Raw genomic sequence first — 19012 nt, forward strand, 5'->3', positions numbered from 1 at the left:
AAAAAAAAAAAAAAATTCGCAACAAGAAGCCAACTAGAAAAATAATTGCTTTTGATGATTATTTTAGGATAATTCTTCTACTAAAAACTAATTAGCTAAATACTGTACTTTTTAATTTGAAATAAAGTTTTTCAAATTAGTATTTATCAGCATGCAATAGTCACAGAATTTTAAAACCAAAAGAGATTGTAGAGATTTTCTTTGCCTTTATAGTTTTGTTGAAAAGAAGCCAACTAGAAAAATAATTGCTTTTGATGATTATTTTAGGATAATTCTTCTACTAAAAACTAATTAGCTAAATACTGTACTTTTTAATTTGAAATAAAGTTTTTCAAATTAGTATTTATCAGCATGCAATAGTCACAGAATTTTAAAACCAAAAGAGATTGTAGAGATTTTCTTTGCCTTTATAGTTTTGTTGAAATTCTACACCAGTTTCTATGCGGGTAGCTGTGTTTTTCAGATGTGTCACAAATATTTCGTGACCAACAAGATCTTTGCAGCTTTAAGGTAGCTATTGCTTTATGTCAAAAAGAAGCAAGGTTGAAAAACACCATCTTTATAAAAATTACATCTGTCTCATTGGAAGATTTCATTATGTTCCAAGTCCATTTTGATGTGATCCCATCCAGTTTGATAGAAACCATCTTCCTTGAGTCATTTTTAATGGAGTTCCAGTGATATATCCCTAAACCAGCAAGTTCTTAACGACCCTGGAAAGTGACTGCTTGATTACACTTTAACGGTATTTGCAAATAAAATCACAAGTAATTAAGGGGAAATCTCCAGGCTTTTGAGCAAGTTTGATGCATGATAACTGCCTGATTCAGCTTCATCTAGAGTAATGCTGTGTAGGCAACAGCTACGGAGATCAATAGCAACGTAATGATAGTGGCAGAATTAAGTGAGTAACCTGAGAACTGTGCCTCAGAATGCATGCAGCTGCCACGAACCAGGGCCACACAGTGCACTCCGTGCTTCCGTCCTAAATGTTCATCAAAAGACGCCCTGCAGGAAAATGGAGTTAGATGCTCTTTATTGCTGATCGTGTCTCTTGCCACATTTATCAGGGAAATTGGATTAGCAGTTGGCAGCTGCAGGTAGACAAGATTCTGCAGTGATTAAATATGCAGCTTGGCTGCATTTGTTGTGACAGACCTTTAGTAAATTCTACTGTAAGCACCATCTGTCTAATTTGTATGAAGAAAACTTGGTGCTTTAAGCTACCAGTGAAGAACTAAATCTGTTGCTTTATCATAAACAAAACTTTTGCACTAAATGCTTTTAAATGTAATTTATTAGGTTAGGGCTATTTTTCTATCATGATGAATAAATAATACATGCAAAAGTGCTTTCAGGTACTTCATTTTGCAAGGACTAGAGATAAAAACGGTTCGGTTTTGTTCTTCAATAAAGTATTTAGTATTCCAATCCACAGGAGGTGATGCTGTTAAAATATCTCTATGAAAATGCCTCGGGACTGCCATATTCATTTAATTTGCAACCCTTACCCGGATTTTCTAACTCCCTATTTATAGATATTTTTCAAATGCAGATTTCAGGATGAACATAAACATTAAGGACCAATGTTGCCAAATTGAAATATGGTTGTGAGGGGAGGAAATGCTGCAAAACCCTTAAATTTATAGCTTTGTTTTCTTACTTAGTCCTAATAAAGTTGAAGAGAACATTGAATTTTTGTCTTAGGTTTTTCTCTTCAAAGTAAAGGCGGGGGGGGTGCTATGACAAATCCTGGCTCTAAAGCATTTGTTTAAAATATATGTTTTTCCCATATATTTGGGTCCGTAGTAAAATATAGTCCAATACTCCCCTGACTCGTGCATCATTTTTTATTTGACCATGACATCATCAGTTTTAAGGAAAATGAATGAAAACTTCTCAGAGGAAGAGGAGCAGTTAAATAGGAACCTGCTATCTTTAGTCCCTTCGTATAAACTCCACAATGTTAAATTATTTAAAATCCCTGATTTTCAGCATGCGCACATTAAAAGTTTTCGCACTAAGTGCCAAATGTTGCAAACAGCACTTTAACAGAATGATTTTGCTTTGATCCCTGTAGCAGTTCCTGAATAATTTATCACAGGTTATTGCCTTAATTCTGGAGAGGGATAGAGCAATAAAGGCAGATGAAAACACTCCAGTTGAAACACCTTGGGGCCTGCTCATTCCTCTGACACGGCTCTTTTGTTGGAACTATTTAGAGGTTATTAAGATGTGTCTCCAGAATTAAGAGTATGCTTTAAGGATGAAGACAGCCATCTTAATTCTAAAGACAAAGCACAATGACCCTTCACCTTCTTTTTCTTTGTTGTTATTATATAGTAGAATTATGAGGATAATATTATAGCTGCCCCCAGTAGTGCCACTACAGTAAAGGGTCTGTCAGACTTTCCATTAGAAACCCTGTTTTGGGGGTCAGGGTGGAAGGAGCCGCATTTCAGCTGTTTCCCAGCCCATCCGTCTCACACTTGGCACACAGACAACTGTTTACCGGGCAGCGGACTAAAGCACTGAGCAGTTTCTCCGTGGGTTTTCCAAAAGGAATCTTCAGAATCCGATGCCCCAGAGTTAACCCACTCCCCAGAACACCCTCCCTACAAATACAGCGCCGCTCACTTTTCACATCAGCCAAGTGTTGACCAACTGCAGGAGAAAGGCAACTGTTCAGATAAACCTCTCTGTACTATTTTATTTTATTTTATTTTATTTTTTTCTCTGTACTATTTTAAATGAGATGGTAAGTTGTGGCTTCTCCTGCCCTAAGTTACAATCGGATCACCTTTCACTCTCAGATGGTTAGTAGCCTGGTTGAGCTCCTAGTGAACAGTTTTCCAATCTCATACCAGAACTGGGTATGTTGTGGCTCTCACGAAAATACTCCCTTAGTGTTATTTGAGTGTCAGTATAGCTTAGTATAGTACTCCTGCTGTTTGAGATAAAAGATACTGTTTGAGCTTAAGAAATCTGTTTCTTATGTTAACACTGCGTTTTCCTGCCGATCAGATCTATTGAAAACATACATTTAGTTATTTCTTAGTGCTTTCTCTACTATATGGTAACATTTTCTAAACTTCAACATAGATAGAATTTCATAGATTTGAGTCCATTAAACCATGTCTATGAACTTGGCGTCTTTTAAGGAAGAAATTTATGGTGAAATAAATAATAACATTTTTGTGTAATGAGGATAGTCTAAAATATTTTAAGAGTCCTTTGCGTTGGGCACAACGCCTAATTTAGAGTTGAATGGTGAGTGCCTGATACATATGTGAAAATTTAAGATAATATGAAGAGAAGCCTGTGATCTGTAAGTGTACATAGTAAAGGTAGAGCAAAAAGGCCACTGTAATAGACCGCAGAGCCAAATAGTCCGAGTCAGATTGCTCCAGGAGGCTGAGAAACGTGGGAGACTGAGAAAGAGGGAACAGGTACCAGGTGCTGGAAATAGGTTGCACAAAAGGCAAAAAGGTTTTTTAAAAAAATAGCAGGTCACATGAGAGACCTATACAGGAGGTCAACTGGTCACAGAAAAACAAGGACTGGTGAGATCAGGAGAGGAAAAAGAGTAAGTCACTTAAAGAAGCAGAAACAGGGAGTCAGGGTTACAGGTTCAGAAATTCAGATAAGCGTCGTTCTATAAACTGAGCACAGAAACAATATCCTCATAAGCAGCTTCCAGCTGCAATGACCTGTTAGGCGGGGTGGCAGAAAGATCAGAAATTCAGACACCCTGGCAGAGAAACTATTACTTGGTACTTGGAAATGTTGCTCAGTCATTAAGCTGAGGGTCATGATTCACTTCCAAATCCTTAATGATAATTTAAACACCTTCCTAAAGAGGTTTTCATTTATAACCAAGGCATGAGGAAAAAGTAAATCTGGTCAAATGAAAAGTTCAGAGAGCATTTTCTGGCGTATTTCCACTGAAACAGTATCTTCAGAAATCACAGTTGCGGATCTCAATTATCCCACCCCCTTGTTTTGCAATTATGTTTATTTGTGCTCCTTGTTCTGACATTCTAGCATCTGTTCACGGGTTTTCTGTTTCTCTTCCCATGCATCATCCTAAGGACAGCTTAATTAAGCATCCAGCGTCCTAGTCAGATCTCTCTTATTTTAGAATCAAGTTTTTGTTTTTCTAAAACAAAATATTTATAGAATACTTAGTATGCATCAGGCTCTTGTTAGGCATTTTTACATAAATTTATCAAGTTTATTCTTCACAATTCCTCTGAAAGAGTATTAGCCCCTTTTATAGATTAGAAAACTGAGACAGAGACTGATACATCGCCTTGCTTTAAGACTTACAGCTAAGAAGTAAGGCTGGAATTCAATGTCAAGTCTTCTGACATGGAATGTAGAACTCTTCCCTACACTCTTTTTTTTTTTTTTTTTTTTTTTGGGGAAATGTGAGTTCCTTTCGTTACATCATGGCACAGCAGGTCACCTGGACAGTTGTAATTTGTCCTTGGTTACTCAGGATATTTCTGAGAGACCTTTAGATGCCAGTGTACTTCCACGGTAGACTTCACTTTGCAGAGTAGGACTGATTTCAGGCGAGCCGGTGTTGTTAAGACCTGCTATTATTAAATAATGTCTAGACAATGTGCATTTCTGTTTTGTGCCGTTATCAGTCCTCGTTTTGCTATTTTGGCATTATGCAGAAACAAAACGTATTGCGAATCTAACTCCCTATAATATTAAAATTATGACTTAGCTCAGTTTATAAGAATCAAAGTAGAGTTGGTCAGCAGATTTCATGGAGTGTTGGTTTAAAGTGTCTATGGTTTTCTGTAGAAAGGGATCTGAGCGAGACATTTTAGCTAATGAATCAAAATCAGATATGTGGTCATTATTGCCTGATTATTACTCCATCTGCTCTGTGCTAACGTGAAAATCAATTACTGTGTCTCTTTCCCACTGACAGCGTATGTTGATCGGGCTGGCAAGAGATCTTCGAGGGATTGCCTTTGCACTGAACACAAAGACCAGCTACACCATGCTGTTTGACTGGATGTATCCTTATTACACTGTGACAATACCAGCTCTGTGCACAGAGGGATGCCAGGCCCCTCGCTTTCGTTTAATAGTATGGCACAGTAGGGAAGAGGAAACAAAGCTAAATGAACTAATGTGTAATCAGCTAAAAATTACAGCACAGTGGCAGCCGTGCAGATAACTGAGCAGAGCATTCAGAGACCCAGCTCAGAGAGGTCACTTTTTCGGGGCCATTAAATATTGACAACTTAAAAATCACATCCCCAAAGGATTGTTTTTGTTGGAGTCGCAGGGATAATCGGGCTAGCATCTTTAGCTCAGGACCAGTGCAGCCTACCGTTCGGCATTTCCAGGAGATTTGAATTTCTACTCCATCTTAATTAGCAGGGCTGAGAAGGTCACTTTATCTCTTAGAGGCTTAATTCATCATGCTACAGTTTTTCATCACCATGAAAATATTAATGGACATGGAAAGGAGGAAATAAATGGTCAGGATTTTTCATTTGGTACATGAATTTACCTTGGCCAAAGCTTAGTGCCAACAGCAAAATAAACAAACAAACAGACATCCCCCACAGAAGTGTCTCATCACATAGGAGTGGAAATAACATGGGCCTTAGGGTCAGAAATCCCAGCGCCTCGCTCTTTGTGTAAACCGTGGCCAGTCATTTGCCCACTCTGAGTCTCAGTTTCCTCATCTACAAAAGGAGACATCCAGAATCACAGCTTGTTATGACCATTCAAATAGGTAACGTACTTTGCGTAATGTCTGAAACATGTTGGGTAATCTTAAATGGTTATTGTTAATATTGTTTTAATAGTATTGTATGAATCCTCCTTGATCCTAACAGGAAGTGACAACGTACGCAAGTCGCATACGTGTCATATAAAGTTGCCATGCCTTTATGCATGGAACCATCAGAGCACATAAGAAAAATTCTGTGGCCTCAAAGCTATTTTGTTTTTTAAGTTGCACTGCTTTTCAATTGCTCCTTACAACCCTTATCCAAACTTCCTTCATAAATTGTAAAAGAAACTTCGTTAAGGCAGTCTGATCCAGCTACAGCCAAAACATAACCGACAGGGAACCTGGGCATGTTTTAGGGAAAACTCTCTGTATTTTTTAAATTAACATTAATTTGAATACTGACCTACATTTTACTGTTAAAACCTACTTCATTAGATTTCTATGCCCATAGAAGGTTAGAGACAATGTTCCATGTCATTGAGGAATCGTGTGTGTCTGTGTCAGCATACAAAGTATATGTACAGAGATTACAGATTTTAACATGGGAATTCATATAATTCTTTAAACTATGAATGATAAGTTGGAATTACATATGGCCCTTTTATTTCTCTAAACATAAATAGAAGCTCACAAAGTAAAACTTTCATTTATTTGAAAAATCATAAAATCCTAGTTTCCTCACTTTAAAATTGATGGTCATCTTAAAACCCAGCTACAACTCTAGGATGTCCAGCAATTGATGTTTCATGTTTTCCTCATCAATAGTCTTCACCAAGAGTCAAGGCAGAACCTTCTCGTTGAAGGTCAAAGAATAAAAATAGCTTCCGTAATTGATGCTGCCTAAAATTTATAGAACATACTGCAATTTAAGTTTTTAAGGAAGGCTGCTGTCCATTCCCTGACTTAGCTCCTTCTTCTTGGCACCTATTTCAATAGTGAAACTTTTGTCCAGCAGATGGCAGAAAATAGCAAATGGAAAACCTTGGGACTTAATGTTTTGTTTTGAACTAGAAACCATTGTCTCCAGCATTTGACCATAGATGTTGCAGTTATTAGGGTCCAAGGCAGAGCGTGAAGTGTCAGTTATGCAGGAAGTTGTGTTAGGTTGCCAGACGGGTGGCTTGGTACAGGCCTTGCTTACAATAATCGAGTTTCAGTAGCAAATCAGCTTCCTTGGGAAAAGGCCAAAGGCTTTTCATAATTGTATTGACAACAAAATGAATATGATAAATGGTATTCATTCAGTTGAGACAAGATTTATAGTTTTCCTTTGGGCCAGGATGAAGAGCAAATATTTATAATAATAGTAAAATTTGTTTAAAAGTTACATTATTTGATAATTCAAAAAGGTTTATTAAAATATTTCGAAATACTTTAAGCAGTTTCACGTGATATAACGTACAGAAGCTTTCCAAAGTATTCTAGTAATGTAAAAATGAATAAGAATATGATTAAAAAAACATGGATATGAAAGTCATTTATTCTTCCTGAAATATTGATATGTCAAACCGTCAGTGGTGATTCCCACATTACTGCTGGGGAAAGCTTATTTGCCTTTTATCCACATAAATGTGTGTTCTTTAATTTGTTATACAGTCCTTAGCATGCAGAGGAATCATCCTATAAGAGCACATGTCATCTTACAGTCAAAATACATTTTATTTATGGTGATTATTTGATAAAATGCTATTTTAGTGGTTAGCTATTTAATTCAAAAACATTTCTATAAATACTGACTGCATTAACTGCTACACGAACTACATTGCTCATCACTCTGTCCTTCCAAAACTAAATTGCCTGAAACTCCACAGCAACCATGTTGACAAATGGTTCCACTGCTGGAGAATTGAAGAATTATTGATAATCCTTCTTTGCTCCTGTCGTGAGAATGCAATAGGAAAGGCCCTTACCTTGCAGTGTTAAGTCACCTTGTTTAAACATTCCCAGGTCACATTTAGACTGAAGTATCAAAAATCCAGAGGGAAATTGAGTGGGGGCGGGGGGACGGAGGAAAGAATGTGTATGATGCTATTTGCTCATAGTCTTTTAATTGTCATAGTCTGATCTTTGAGTCCACTGTTTTCCAACCAGTCAATCAGTTATGTTTATTAATATGCATAAAAGCATGCGGAGGCAAGGCCAGACAATGAGCTGGGTAGACGAGCACAAACTCTGGACTGGAACAGTCTTAGATTCCAGACTGGTTTCACCACTTACCTTGTGAGGTCTTGGGCACGTTACTTAATGTCTCAGAATCAGTGTTTTCTTTTGTGGAACAGGGCTAATAATACCGATCTCACAGGTGTGTTGTAAAGTGAATGAACTGACACAGGGCCTAATACAGGGCCTGGCACAAAGTAAATGCTCTACCACTGTTGTTTTAGTTCTGTTCCCTAACAGGGATGCGACAAAGGAGTCCCATTTGCTCACTTACTCAGCAGATTTTGCTAAAGTCTGGGCTAGGTTTTATGAGGGATATAGATTACTTTGGATCAACTCCTACCCCCAAAATGATCTTACAGTTTAATAGAGCTGGTTAGATACCTACATAAGTGACTATAATAAAATATAAAAGGTGATAGATGCGTTAAAGATACAAATGGAGTGATTACATTTAGCTGGAGAAGCAAGAAAGGTCCTATAAAGGTGAAGGATCTTATCAAATAAGTAGGATTGGACTGCTGGAACTGTTGGCTGAAGCACAGGTAAGGAAGGGCAATAGTGGAGAAGACGTATTGTTATACAGACCACTTCATGGTTAGAACTACAGGTTGTCTGGGACCCTTGAATATCAGGCTAAGGATTTAAATCCTTATTCCATAGATAGTACAAAGCAATTGATTGTTTTGATTTACTAACAAAATCAGAATTACATTTCAAGAACAAAATAATGATCACTATTTTGGACAAACTGAAGTAGGGAAGAAAGTAACCCTGAAAAATCGCTGTTTGGCAGCATTTTTTTTTTTTTTTTTGGAGTGCTCTGTGCCAGGCATGAAGACTGAATAAAAGGGTTGCTTTTTACAAGAATGAATAAAAGAGTGCTCTTTAGAAACCCACTCTAGTGGGTGTAACAAATAACTAATAATCAATGTGTTGTAACAAAAATGCGTGTAAAGGACCATGTGAACATACGAGGAAGAGACTGGTGTTTCTGGCAAGAAGAGTAGGCTTCCAGGAAGTGAAAGTTGGGCGAGGCGTTGAAAGGTGGCCAGGCAGGCATTTGCCAGACAGAAGGGAGAGGAGTGGCTTCCAGCGGCATCTGCCTTTGTGAGCAAAGTTCAGATGTTTCACGTCCATGGAATACCTTTCAGAGAAGCTCTGAGCTGGCAGGCCGTTTCTGTCCTGGAACCACATTCTCACACCCTTACCTCCTAACAGTTTTAACGAGGTCTTTTGTTGTCTTCTGGTATATGTCGATGTTTTCTCTGTTATGAAGTCCCATAGAGAAAGAATTATGTTTCTACTCATTTCTTTTTAGGGGGGTTGATAGGGGTAGCATATAGAAAGTACTAATAACTACTGGGTGGATGGATGGATGTTGTCAAGAAGCAAATCTCCTAGTCTTTTCATTTTCTTATATTTGGCATCTTACAAGGTAGCATCATATCCTTAATGTTTGTGTTTTTCATTTATGTGATGTGGACCTTAGGAATTCATTGAGAAGATCTAGGTGAAAGCAGTTCGATCTGTGCCTCTTCTACCCAAGGGCCCCTGCTGTCTTCCTCCTGTCCATATAGATGTGGTCCTCACAAGGCCACTGGAAAATCAGGATTGGGTTCCGATTCTCAATCGGAGTCTGGCGTTCTCACTCTGAAGCCCTTTTAACCTCCCTGCTTGGCAGACCTCTCCTCTGCTTCCCAACATCACTCATTTTCTCGGTGGCAGTCACCTCTGTCAGAAGCATATTAGAATTGGCACCACTCTCATTCCACACCGCACAGGGAGCATCCCCTCATGTCCCCCAGCCTTATCCCATAGTGAATGCAATATGCTCTGAAAAATAGGATGGTCCTAATGCCCTCAGAATACCTTGCAAAGGGCCTTGTGTGCGCTTATGATATTCTTAGATCCTGAGATTTGGGTCTTTCCTGTTTTCTGATGAGCCTTTCAGATGCTTCCTCCCCAGTGATCACTGCATTTGTGCTCTTACGGTCTCAGTGGAACACTGGTATAGAGGAACGGAGACGAGAGAGTTGGCATCAGTGGATTTGCAGGGAATTAAGAATGGCTGAACCTAGATCGGGTAGGAGTACTAGGAAACGAAACTGGATGTAGTCAGGGACCACATCTTAAAGGGCCTTGTATGCTATGCTAAGGAATTTGACATTTATTCTAAGAGCAGGAAGAAAATTGCTATTTTTTTCACCGAGGAGATCTCTACCCATATCACACAGAAAAGGAACACCACCAAATGATTCAGTTCAGCACTTTTCATCTGCAACAGAAAGACAAGTACATTGGAAAACCTCAGAAAGGGAGTGACTTGGGGATTAGGAAAAGAAAAAGGAAATGAAGGCAGGGGCATAGTAAGAGTTTTTTTCTGCTGCAGTTTTAGACCTTAATTTGATCTTTATGTGTCCATTTGGCAAGGAGGAGGCCAGTTGTGGGTTAGAGCCATTGAAGCTGTCAGTTTTCCAGGTTCTGATGTTCTTGGTCATTGACTTATCAGAGACATAAACTCCTTGGTTGTTGAGGACGTTTGAGACTTTCTCTTCGGGTGTATGTACATAGCACTACCTTTTAGCAACACTGAGTAGATTAAAAGTTACCCAAAGGTTTTCTTCAAACTAACATCCCCAGTGTTCCTTGGAGTTACAGTGGGTCCAAGCAGAGCAGGTCAACAACTTAAAAGAAAGAAAGAATGTATGTAATTTCTAAGCTGTGAGATAGATAACATGTGATTCATTATTACTATTTCCCTCTACTTTTATATATTTTAAGAATTCATAATGAGCAACTTATTCCTTAAGTAGTTTGATACCCAAGAAACTCTTATAATAACAATTAAAATACGTTTTTATCCTATTAACTAAATTTGTTTTCCTTTTAAGGGGCACTAACTTTCAGGAACAATCTTTCTTTTGACACTTAAGTTCTTTAACAGGCTTTATAAAAGGTACCCAACATATCTTCCCATTCTGCAGAGGGCTATTGAGCAGTGGTATGGAGAGCCAGCATGTACCACTCCCATCTTAAAGCTTATGGCAGAACTGATGCAAAACAGGTAAGAGGTGTGATGGGGAGTGAAAAACAATCTATTTGGCAGCAGTCTCCAGACATCAGAACTTATTGCCTTCTGTGTGTATAATCAAGGCTTAGCAAGAACCCAGGAACCCAAACAAGATAATCAGTAATAGCAATAGAATTAGAGACATAAGGCCGAGTCCTTTAGAGAGAGAGAACACAGTATACTTAGGCATCTATGGAGCTGGGAGGAAATTGAAGACTACAGCCACCCTTGTTTAAAATAAGCCAAGACACAAAATGGAAGAAGGCCAGATTTTTTTTTTTAACTGTTTCACTGCTTAACTGCAATTCTGTAGAATTTTAAAGCAGGAAAGAAATTTCGAGGTCTCTGAATTGAGATGCTTCATTTTATGGATAAGGGACAGAGTCCCAGGGCAGTTCAAGACACGGTTTGTCGCAAGAGCTCTGGGGATTGTCCTGGCTTTGATTTCTAAGTTACCCTTCTTCCTCTTAGGAATAAGGTGCATGTATATGGGTGATTTATGCCCTCAAATTTTTCATTTAAACAGCGACTACAACACTTCCCAGAAATTGCCTGTGTGACCTTATAATTTGCATAGACCAGCAGAGATTCAATAACTCTGCAGATAAATATTAACAAAGATGTAGCCAAAAGAGAAAGACTGCAATAAGCTCATTGGTTTACCTCTTTAAAACATGTCATTGTGAATATGGCTTAGCACCAAATTACCTGTCACTTAGCCATCCTGTCTCATCAGCTCCTCTTTGTAATCCGCGTGCTGGAAGGGAGATACTCAGACAGGAGTATGGATTGCCGCTTTAATTTTATCTCTGGTGCTGAGATTTCATAGCAGTAATTTAAAAAAATTTTTAAATAAGAGGTGGAAAAAGACCTGGCAAAGAAATAAATGTGAGTATTACTCTTTTGAAAGCCGTTTTTGTTTTTAACCGTTCTCATAGGTGGCTTACCTTCTAAAGGAAAAGTAGCTCTGTGTTTTATATCAGAAATTTAGTTTTTATTCAATTATAATTTTTTCAACCAGATAATTGATATTATATATTACTGATAAACATGTTATACTAAAGGAAGAAGCATTGCAGTATATATTGTGAAGTATTTTCTATCAGCCATAGGCAGATCATTTATATCTATCACAGTTGTTTTAACAACTACCTAGTGAAAATCTGTAATCTCAGAAAATATGTTACCTTGTCTGTTCCTCTATAATCAAATGTGAATTATGTCTCTGCATTTCTTTTTTTATTCAGGAATTATATACCACCAATCAGATGTTCACAATAATAAGTTATCATTGGACTTTATTCTAAAGCATTTTGAAAAAGCAAAGAAAAGCAAGGATTCATTCTATTCCTGGCTAACAGTCCTTTGGCAAATGTCTCTGCTTTCTGATATTTCTTTAAGCTGGTTTCATATTTTTGATAATCCTTTTAGAAGTATATCATTTTCAAAAGCACAGCAGCAAGGCATATCGGAGCCACCTAAAGCCAGAGTGTGTTAAAAGCAAATATTGTATCAGGACGGCGTGTCCTTTGCTCTGCCCCACAGTTCTCCCACCTCTCAGGAGCCAGGGAGGCAGAACTGCCCTCATTTGGAACCTCTGGGGTGCGGTTTTCTTGACTTGGGCTGTGTGCAATGGCAACTATAGTCTGGATGTAATTTCGTGTGTTTGGAATGTGCTTGAAGTAGCAGATGAAGCTAAAGGTGCCTAGGTTTCCTGTCACTTTAGAATTTGTTTTTAAAATGTGTATTGGATACAACAAGAAATCTCAAATGTAAATCTCTATCCAAGTATCTGTATAAACTTACACTTACACACCTGGGGCTTCTGTTATTATCTATCAGCCACTTTGCATGGAAGGAGAAGGGTAAGAGGTTTGTAATAGAGGATGTCAGGATACTGTTTGGACAGGTAAAAAGTGAATTCTTTGAGTCAGCAAATAAGTGAAAATAATTTTTCATGATTGTCCTAGTATCTTTGTAGAGAGAAAATTAGCATTTGTATTAATGGAATGGCACTTTCAAACAGATAATTGTACTGCCGCTACTTCTAATAAATGGAAATGCTGTGCATGTTAAGCCTGGATTTGGTTTCTTTATCTGCACAGAGAGTCTAATTTTTGCTATATTTCTTAGATCCCAGCGTTTGAATTTTGATGTATCGTCTCCTAATGGAATTCTTCTCTTCAGAGAAGCTAGTAAAATGATTTGCACTTATGGTGAGTATCTCTCTCCATATTTGTCTGCAATATAACTTTATCTCTTTGGAGGAAAGAAAGATGTTTGTTATTTTGTTATTTTGAACTTCATATCTGTATGCATTTGTGAGGTGGGTAATAGGAGTGCAAAAAGCCAGGTAGCTATATATTGGCATCAGGAGAAGTAAGCAGCATGCCTCTGACTACATATCATTCCTGACCACCTTGATGAATTTCTTTTGGAGAAAACTGCAGTGTCAGTAGGCAAAGGAAATGCACTAGGCAGAATATTGAAAAGTTATAGCATATTTGAAATTGCTAGAAGTTCTATCAGGTACTCTGCTGTCTTGGGTGAAGGAGTGCCTAGACCAGTGTCACCAGCACTGCATTTTGAGAAAATATCCTGGTAAAGAGCAGTAAATACTGTGCTGTAGGGACTGTGGGGCATTGCACCCCTGGAATCAGAGTTCAATAGTAAAGACTGTCCTATTCAAACTTGGTAAGGTGCTGGAATTGGGCCTTAGAACGACCATAAGCCCTAATGCTTACCAATTCCGACAGCTTCATCAGTGAAATTCTCAACTCTGGACCTTTCTGTAGCCGGGGGGTGGGGCTAGGGTGGGTGAGAATCCGCTGACTGAGCACCGAGCACGGGCTGGGCCCTGGCAGTGCCCGCTCTGGGCCAGCTGTGTCCTGCGTCCTCTCTACTCTGTGCTCTTCTTTGTGGCCTGTCCTTTTTACTTTCCCAAATCAGTAGCCAACTCCAAGTACATCTGCTCTCAGAAACGGCCTGTGATTCTCGTGCATCTTTTTGAGTACCTAGAAACAAATTTTACAAAATCCCATAGAGCTTCTTTATTTTGTGTTTGGGGGGGCAACCATTAAAAGTATATTACTTTTTTATTTTTAAGTAAAAGCCCATTTTTAAAAAAGGCAGAAAAACAGTTTTTTTAAAAGTGTTTTAGATTGATTCAGAATATATTCTGGATTCTGATCTCTATGCATTGTAGGCCTCTGTTAAAAATGCTTTGTTTTAATTGTACAGTTGATATTTAGAGTTGGAGACTGTAATTATATGGAACTATAGAAATCACCTCATTAAAGACTCGCACTCTATTATTTTCATCTCTGTCCACAACTGTGTTGCCACAGCTTTTGCAACCCTTGAAAATGGACACATTGGAATCATAGAAAGTAGAAAGCTTTACCTCCTAAAGGTTAAAATGGCCCCCTTTTAAAGTGTTCTCAATACTGTACCACACTTCCGTGCGTGTCCAGTTCCTTTCAATGTCTTGTTATATAGAGATGTATGTCCGGACCTTTTTCCAAAAGCATGATATCTTAGAAAAAGCATAATGTTGGAGATTAAAAGATCTGAATACCAACCCTTACTAACTCCATGACCTTCAGTAAGACACTGTACATTTTTGTGCCTGGTTTTCTCATATACTATAAAATTAGGAATCCTATTGTCCCTCTGTATCTCGGGGAACTGGTCCCAGGACCCCTCAGATACTCACACCCACTGACTCTCAGATCCCTTATGTAAATTGGCATAGGATGTGTGTATAGCCTACATAGGATTTGTAGATAGGCTACAGCAGGGTTGCCTGAACATCACTTCCTTCACATGGATTCAAAGTAGTGCTCAGTGTGTGGCAAATTCAAGCTTTGCATTTTGGAATTTCTGGGACTTTTCCCCCAGTCATTTTAATGTATTTTTATTGATTTCAGAGAGGAAGGGAGAGGGAGAGAGAGATAGAAACATCAATGATGAGAGAGAATCATTGATCGGCCGCCTCCTGCACACCCCAACTGGGGATCGAGCCTGCAACCTAGGCATGTGCCCTTGACCGGAATTGAACCTGGGACCCTTCAGTCCACAGGCTGACGCTCTATCCACTGAGCCAAACCAGCAGGGGCTTCCCAGTTTTAGATCCCAGTTGATTGAATCTGCAAGTGCAATACAGAGGGCCGTAATGAACAGCACCTACTGACCTACTCATCTAGTCTTGGGTGAAAGGTAGTTAATGGAGGAAAGAGCTTGGCATGGGCTGTGACCTAGAAGAAGTACGCACTGAAATGCCTCTCCTTGATCCAACGCTGCTCCTCGCACTCACAGAGTCCACTGGCTTTGGACGGGTTCACTGACCATATCACATGTCACATTCTTGTTCAGGGATGCCTCCTGCTCAGACCACACTGCTCAGCTTCCTTCTGCCGGTAACAAGTGCTGAGTTTCTGTTTCCTTACTTTTAAAAGGAAGTAGTATTTTCCATTACGAAGCAATGTACATGTAAGAATTTCTTAGTAGTCAATAGAGCTTTAGCTATAAGAATGTCAGATTCCTATTACAAATCACATTGTATCTTTCGTTTCCCTCTTTCTGGGTCCAGGTTCTTGCATTAAGTGTCATTTTTTCCTCTGAGGCTTATTGATTACTGCAGATGGGCTGGTAAGGGCAGTGGCATCTTCCTCTGACAGTATTCCTAGACCTCTAGAACAGTGTGTGTCCAGCGAGCGACAACAGGGAGTCTCAGAACAGTGCCAAATCTGTGGGCTCCAAAGCTGCCCAGTCCGCTCTCAGGTTGTCTGACATAGAAGAAGGCATCACAGCAAAAATTGAGAAAGACAACTATGTAAGGATTGCTTTGGAGGAAGAACAAGAGGAGACAGAGGGAAACAGGAAGGGAAGAAAGAAGAGAGAGGAGGTGGAATGGAAGAGGGAAAAAAGACCCTCAAAGCGTTCTGGAGAAGTCAGATGTTTGCTTACCCGGAAAAAAAACTAAGAGATTAGGCTAAGGCTCTGCTTCTCAGTTTAGACTAATAATAATGGTAACTTCCATTTTTTTAATCAGCTATTATGTGCCCACTCCTGTCCTAAGCCATTTGTCAGACGTTAGCCCATTGAATCCTCAAGTCTACCACTCACTAGTCATTGGAATTTGATTAAGTTGCTTAGCCACTTTTGCTTCAGTTTCTTGTTAAACAGAGAAAATAATGCCTACTTCATTAGGTGATTGCGAAGATTCAATTAGATTATGCATGAAAAGCCCTTAGAACAGTTAGCTGCTATGATTATTGTTAGGAAGAAACTAGAGCTCATGGAGGTTAAGCGATTTGCCAAATATTACAAAGCTAGACGTAGCTGAACTGGAATTCAGAGTCTGAGTGACTTGAGACAATAGCCTTCCATATTTCTTATTGCCACTTGGGAGTTGCCAAAGGAAGATGATACCTTGGATGTTTATGATGAAGCACTGTTCTTGTAAGTATGGCGATTTCTGTCCTAAAACTTGAGGGAAATCAAAGGCTCAATAGAGAAATGTCCTTCAACTTTGTCACCAGTGACTTTTACATGTGCACTTTACATAGAATAATAGAAAAATATCTCTCACCTTCACTGATTCCATTGCTGACCCTGTCAGCCAGGCTGATCTTGTCTGTCTTCACTTTCTGTAATGTTTCATTACCCATGCTTTTACCTCTGGAGATTCTAACATGCTCACTGGAGCGAGACCATGTGGGTGCCACCCAGGAGTCTGGAAGGTGAAGGAGAGAGGAACTGGGAGGGCACAAGAGCCAGCATTATTTATTTCTTTGTGAGCCAAGGTGAAGGAAGGGGAAGCCCGTAGAGGGAAAGAGCCAGAACATTCTGTGATCCCTTCTGTCCCCATCCGCACTGGGCTTTTTCTCTGCTCACCTCTCCTGGGCAGTATTTGGGTAGTCAGGGACTGGGCGAATGCAGAGCAGGAAGACTCATTTCCAAATGCACCTGATTTGCTACATATTTTGTGGGATACCTCCACCTCCCTGCTCAATGAGACTGGCAGAAAAATAATACTTTTGATATGCTGTTTTATTTATCTGCATTCTGTCATGATATACTTTGATGTAAGTTTTTAATTTTGCTGCAGCTCTCAGCTGCTCTCGCCGTTACAGCTCGGGGTCAGCAATGAGGTTAGCCACAGTAGCACAAAACAATTTCCTGTTCGTACAGCCCAGGTAACATTTGGATGAGGATTAAATTTTACCACATTTTCTACTAGCCCAAGCCTATTATTTCTAATGAGTTTTAAATTGCTTCAAGAACGTGTATTTCAAAACTTAGTGCTATGATCCGTTCAGCCCAAGCAACTTAATAAAAGAAATTTCTTTCTTAAATTTTTGGTTAAAGTGTTGCATGCAGTGTAATAAATGTTATTACTTTGGAAACCTACTTCTCAGTTTTAAGAACTGGATGTTTTTTATGCTCAATTTCCATTTGTCTAATCTTTTCTTCTCTTTGCCTCTGGGTGCTGGTATCTTTACTGACATCTGTTGGTTGAAGAGTGCACAGAAGGGAGAAATAGTGTTTGTTTTCCTAAGACCGGCCTAGATGGAACTGCTTGTATTTCTTCCTTATGTGACTGATTTAAGTTCATTGTGAAATGTGAACTTTAAAAATGAACAGAACAAGCTATGCTTATTCATTATACATAAGAATTGACAGCAGGGCTCTTTTTAGCATTGTATGCTCCAGGTGCATTTAAGGTATGACTTAATGATATGCATAAGTTGAATTTGTAAAGTCCACGCCACTGTTATTTACTGTGACCTAGATAATAGACCAGTGGTTTTCCAACTGGGGTTCTGCAGAACCCTAGAGATCTATGGCTGTGCCAAGAGGCCCTCCAGAGAGGGGAGAGGTGGGGGCCTCTTGCTGCGTTAAGGAGAACCAGGCAGTCCTCGGGTTACTTCGGACCCATCTCCCATTTACAGCATTTATAAAAAAAAATTAAAAGTTCCGTCATTTCCAAAACAACAAGAAAACCCACTGCGTGGGAAAACATATTTGCCAATGTCATATCTGATAAGGGCCTAATCTCCAAAATTTATAGGGAACTCATACAACTTAACAAAAGGAAGATAAACAATCCAATCAAAAAATGGGCAAAGGACCTAAATAGACACCTTTCAAAAGAGGACATTCAGAAAGCCAAGAGACATATGAAAACATGCTCAAAGTCACTAATCATCCGAGAGATGCAAATCAAAACAACAATGAGGTACCATCTCACACCTGTCAGAATGGCTATCATCAACAAATCAACAAACGACAAGTGCTGGAGAGGATGTGGAGAAAAAGGAACACTCGTGCACTGCTGGTGGGAATGCAGACTGGTGCAGCCACTATGGAAGACAGTATGGAGTTTCCTCAAAAAACAAAACATGGAACTCCCATTTGACCCTGTGATCCCACTTCTAGGAATATATCCCAAGAAACCAAAAACACCAATCAGAAAGGATATATGCACCCATATGTTCATAGCAGCACAATTCACCATAGCTAAGATCTGGAAACAGCCTAAGTGCCCATCAGTAGATGAATGGATTAGAAAACTGTGGTACATCTACACGATGGAATACTATGCTGCTGTAAAAAAGAAGGAACTCTTACCATTTGCAACAGCATGGATGGAACTGGAGAGCATTATGCTAAGTGAAATAAGCCAGTCAATGAAGGAAAAATACCACATGATCTCACTCATTCATGGATAATAAAGACCATTACAAACTTTTGAACAATAATAGATACAGAGGCAGAGCTGCCTCAAACTGATTGTCAAACTGCAGTGGGAAGGCCAGAGAGGGTTGGGGGGCAGAAGGGAGGGGAGTAAGAGATCAACCGAAGGACTTGTATGCATCCATATAAGCATAACCAATGGACATAAGACACGGGGGGGGGGGGGGGGCCAGGGGATTGTCAAGGGCGGGGAAAAAAAAGGACACATATGTAATACCCTTAGTAATACTTTAAGCAATAAAAAAGAAAAA

General features: G+C 39.2%; 1 protein-coding gene across 1 annotated transcript in view; it reads left to right on the plus strand.

The window, feature by feature from the left end:
* Positions 1 to 19012, plus strand: part of RANBP17 (RAN binding protein 17) — a 220837-nt gene that overhangs the window by 158191 nt on the left and 43634 nt on the right. The window contains exons 21-23 of the mRNA XM_014550316.1: positions 4949 to 5037; positions 10887 to 10994; positions 13134 to 13216. Coding sequence (XP_014405802.1) covers positions 4949 to 5037; positions 10887 to 10994; positions 13134 to 13216 — 280 coding nt within the window. The remainder of the gene's footprint in view (positions 1 to 4948; positions 5038 to 10886; positions 10995 to 13133; positions 13217 to 19012) is intronic.

The sequence above is a fragment of the Myotis brandtii genome, unplaced genomic scaffold (assembly GCF_000412655.1).
Source record: "Myotis brandtii unplaced genomic scaffold, ASM41265v1 scaffold6, whole genome shotgun sequence".
NCBI lineage: Eukaryota > Metazoa > Chordata > Mammalia > Chiroptera > Vespertilionidae > Myotis > Myotis brandtii.